Source organism: Taudactylus pleione, unplaced genomic scaffold (assembly GCF_031769625.1).
Source record: "Taudactylus pleione unplaced genomic scaffold, aTauple2 ptg000602l, whole genome shotgun sequence".
Classification (NCBI taxonomy): domain Eukaryota; kingdom Metazoa; phylum Chordata; class Amphibia; order Anura; family Myobatrachidae; genus Taudactylus; species Taudactylus pleione.
The window spans coordinates 3,996,249-4,000,991 of NW_028285004.1; the positions used below are offsets into that span (position 1 = coordinate 3,996,249).

General features: G+C 40.5%; 1 protein-coding gene across 1 annotated transcript; it reads right to left on the reverse strand.

Annotated features, from left to right (window-relative positions):
* Positions 1–1,129: 1,129 nt before the first annotated feature.
* Positions 1,130–2,248, reverse strand: LOC148480750 (beta-1,3-galactosyltransferase 2-like). Its single transcript, XM_088453887.1, has one exon. It carries the CDS (start codon positions 2,246–2,248, stop codon positions 1,130–1,132), a length of 1,119 nt encoding a protein of 372 aa, XP_088310013.1.
* Positions 2,249–4,743: the final 2,495 nt, after the last annotated feature.

The window sequence follows — 4,743 nt, forward strand, 5'->3', positions numbered from 1 at the left end:
ATATCTCCACATGCTTCCATACAGTGAATGGCTGTCAGCACTCTGATTGTTGGATAGTTCCAGCCATCCACCACCCAACATGCTGACAGACACTCACTGTCTAGCTGTAGGCTGGGAGGCAGTTAGAGAATGATGCCTGGCCACTCTGATTGTGTGTAATTCACAATCAGAGCGGTCAGGTAACATCTTTCTCTTCCTGCCTCTCAGTCAGCAGCCCTATGTACAGAAAGAGTGGCTGCCCAATCCATTTAATTTGTGTCCGCTCGCTCCATGCATAGGTACATCAGTAGGGTTTGGGTATGACATACCAGCAGCTGATTTAGCCAGTTTAAATCCCAACACTGGAAGCCCGAAGGTGCAGAATCCCGACAGCGGTGGAAAGTAAACTAACCCCCTCCCTCCCCCAACCCTCCCTTAGTGGCTGCTAACCCTAACAACCCTTGGGGGGTGCCTAACCCTTTATCTGCCCCCTGTGGTGCCTAACCCTAACCCCCACTTCCCGCACCCTAAACCAAACTCTCCCAGGGGAGTGCCTTACCTTAACCTCCCCCCAGTGGTGTCTAACCCTAACCCCCCCTCCCTGCAGCCTAACTCTCCCTGGGGGTTGCCTAACCCTAATTTCTCCCCGGGGGTCCCTAAACCTAAGCCCCCCTCCCTGGGTTAATGCGCATACTTACCCCGGATCCTTCATTCGGGATTCCACCAGTTGGGATGCCGACACTGGTATCCTGATCCCCTTCGTGATAGCGGCATCAGGATTTTGCTGGGCGGTGGGATGCCAATGTCTGTATATCGACGACCGTCATCCCATCTGCCGGCATATTCACTACATCCCCATCAGCAAAAGGTGATTTTCTGTGAGTTCCCTCCATAGCCTGAGTTTTGCTACTAATTGACAGAATTTCTTTAGTATTTGGAAGGCAACAAGGTGCACAAGAAATAGTTGTCTTTATTTAGGCTGATTGACAGACAAAATGTCTTATGTTTGCATGTAAATTTCAGTGATTTTGTTAGATAGTGCCAGACAAAAGGAAGTATGCAAGGTACAAAACCACCATTCTGAATTTTAGAATAATCTGAATATGCTTGGCTGTTTAAATTGCATATTAACCATTTTACATTTGGGCATTTAGACACAAAGATGTTTTTTTTCTTGTAACCTGTTCCATTTAAGTTTTATATCCCAAGGACTCCACATGTGGGATGTGACAATCTGGTTATATAAACAGTCTGAGTATGTAACTCTCGCGATATTGAAGTCAGTGTGTTTTGGTGGAGCTACAGGCTGAACTCCCAGTTTATCAAGACAAAGTCCAATGTACACATCTTCTAGATGTAGCCACCTAATGATTGGGGAGATGTTGACTATCTTCTGTGCCAGATCTCCAGAGAACACATAGCCAGTCCCAGAACAAAATGGGGGATATTTATTCTCTGGGTAAACATCTGGAGGCATATACCATTTGCTGTTTGTGTCACGTATGGGTTCCATATTTTTCATTACATATCCAGTGAAATAGTTAGTTCTTCGGGGTTCATCTGGTTTCAAAAGCTTGCTTACTAAATATTCTGTATTAACAATCATGTCACTGTCTGTCTTCATTACATACAAGGCATGTGGACAGTAAGTGGTTACCCAGATCAAACCCATCATTACCTTAATGGTTAGGTTGTTGTAGGTGTCTAAATAATCCTGTTGGATAATGTCATGATATTCCTGACTTTCATTCTTAAGAGCCTGTTCAGCATCAATAGTTATCTTCTTGTCATGACCTAATAAAAATAGCCTTAATATCTTGACCCCAGATACGAAATCCTCTTTTCCCCATGTTTGTCTTATAGCTTGACGAGCCTGTTGCTGCTGTCTTTCCACAGTCACAAGCAGAATAAGGAATGGATTATGTTCTTTGCATTTATTAGGTTCATTGATGGTGTATTTATATCTCTGCAGTATTGTGGGTGGTTCTCCATATGAATTAGACTTTTGCACCACAATTGTAGTAAATGAAGAGGTTCTTGATCTGCTTAGTGATTTTTGAAGGTAGGGATAATCCATCTTTACAGAACTATTGGTTTTAGCTTTCATGAGCAGAACAGAATTGCCTGGACTAGAGCATCTCAGAAAATGACAGTAGTAATTACTTAGGGTAAGTGTTGTCAAACTAAAAACAACTGAGAAAAGTGAGAATATGAGCATAATAGTCTTGTTTGTGCACAAGAAGAAAGTTGTCTTTTTCAAATGAAACATGGTAAACTAAATCAGAAGCACTGCACCAGTTTATGTTCATGTATTTAATTATTGTAATATGTGTTTCTGCAACTGTCCATGCAGAACCTTCATCCTTTAATGTTCTTCTTTAGAATTATTACCTAAAAAGGGTAGAAATACATAAGTATAGTAAGTAGAGGAAAAGTCCTTTGTTGCACCTTCTCATTAAGCCAACCTTTCTCCAAGTATCTCTCCATGTCTAGCAAACTGCTTCCCCCCAAAAAAGTAGAAATACAGTAATAATACCTCAATAGACTATACACCAAGTAGACAAGGCAATGTGTGTGCCAAGTTACTGAAAATACTTATGTTGAATTAAACAAATAAACAATAAAACAAATATGTAATGGTAGTAATTTATATAATATAATAAAAATAACACACCTAGAGGCATTACCCACATTTTATTATTCACATAATATATACAACACCAGTATGTACACCCTGCACTCCTCTATAAAATCATTAATATGCATCTTTATCAAAGTGTCTAATGTGTGCTGGGACTTTACACTGCAGCACTAAGCGGTGAGAACCCCTTGGGGATAGAGTGCTCCAAGGCAGCCACTTGCCTTCACAGGAAGCTGTCACTTGGTTGTACACTGAATCATTGCATAGCCCGCACTCCTGCACCCAAGCAGAAACAGCAGAAACAGCATGGACATGGACAGCCGATCTACTTCTAGGTCCAGTGGTGTCCATCTTTGTAAAGGGCTCAAAGGCCTCATGGGATTTGTAGTTTATTTTTAACTGCTCAGAGTCTGAGCAGTAAAAGATAAACTACAAATCCCATGTGCCAATTTTCTTCCTTCTCTGGCCGGCCGGGTGCCACGGGCTCAGGCTGACAGGTGACGCAGACTGAGTCCTGGTGGCCCAATCCATATGTGACTGGGAGCAGGGGGAGTGGTGGGCCCTGCAGACAGCCCAGGCCCCATAGCACCCCTTGCACCCACGATAGTTACACCACTGATCAGCCTATATTTCTTCTATTTTAATTTGTGTCCTTTGATGATATTTAATTTGACTTTGCCAAGGTAAATAATTATGTCTGACATTCATTAGTAATTAATTATTAAATGTAAATGTAATTACGGTTTCCATAATATGCATTTATTTCGGTGGGGAGGGGGTGTGGCTGGCCAAATGGAGGCGTTCCCGAAGGAACACCTGCCATTTGAAGGCGGCCCTACTGACATCACTCGTGATGTCTGTAGTTGAGCTTCCTGCTCCATTAGAACAGGAAGCTCACTGGGGCTTGTGGGAACGAGACCCTACCACAAGGGTCTAGTCGCAAGCCTGATGGTCGTGACCATCACCTGGCCGCTCGCAAAAGCTCTGGGTGGTCACTGGCTGCGAAAAAAAAAAATCGCTCTGATTCAGAGCGAGCGCTCTGAAAGAGCGTCCGGCTCTGAATCAGGGCCCAAGTACAGTATATGAATAGGGACAGTGCAGCTGCATAGATGCATACAACTTGGCATATGGGAAAATAATATTTACATCCATGCAATGTCAGAAGAATTGTGCTTAACTTGTTTAATGTGAAACACTTCATAATACAATTTTATTATCTTTTTTAGTTAGTTCTTTTTAATAAATTATCCCTTTTTACTTTCTTTTAGTAAACTGCATAGCAATTCATCATGCTTGTATTTAAAAAAAAAATTATGCAAAGTAAAAGGAAAGTTTTCAGACAAGCCACATATCAGTTTATCCGGCTCTTTCAACCACTATGGTTAAAAACATTATATTCTATTAAAGCTACTGTATTATCTATGGTAGGTAGATAGTTGACACTTATGCTGTTGATAGTCAAAATGTCGACTGTTGGTAGTCGTAATGTCAACTATAGAAAGTAGCGTTTTCTAAAGTATTTTAACAGTGTCAACATTACAACTATAAACATGATGGTAAAGTTATTAGATGGACACAGTAAAAATGTTATAAATATCATTACTACCACATATGCATTCTCTGGTCGACACTGCGCTGTCAACAGTTTGACTATTTGATTTGATAATTGTCAACCAATCATACACAACCCTTACCTACATAGTTATTTAGTATTAACTTAATTTCTGCATCTAACTCATCATTAAGGAAAATCTATACCTCAAATAAACTGTTCAGTAAACTACAAAGGAAGGTATATGTAATAGATGGGGAATACGGTTAATATCATTGTACATTTGATTAGGTCTCGCTACATTGTACAAAGTAAAACTTGTAGTTGGGAGACTATAGGGTTGATTAGGTCTGGTTATGCCACCACAGCAAAGAGGAGCCCAAGTGTGCTAAAACAACCTACTGTAGTAATAAATATGTATATGTTCACCTGTCAATGTTACTTCTAAATATTAAATGCCATAAGGGCTGATGTCACCGATCAGAATATCTATAATAAAGACATGGATGCATGACTTGGTGAAAATTTAAAGTTTTGTTAAATTAAATACTATAGAAATAATAAAGAATGC

Coding starts and splice junctions, on each gene's coding strand:
- LOC148480750 (XM_088453887.1), bottom strand. CDS start 2,248: ATGTTTCATTTGAAAAAGACAACTTTCTTCTTGTGCACAAACAAGACT.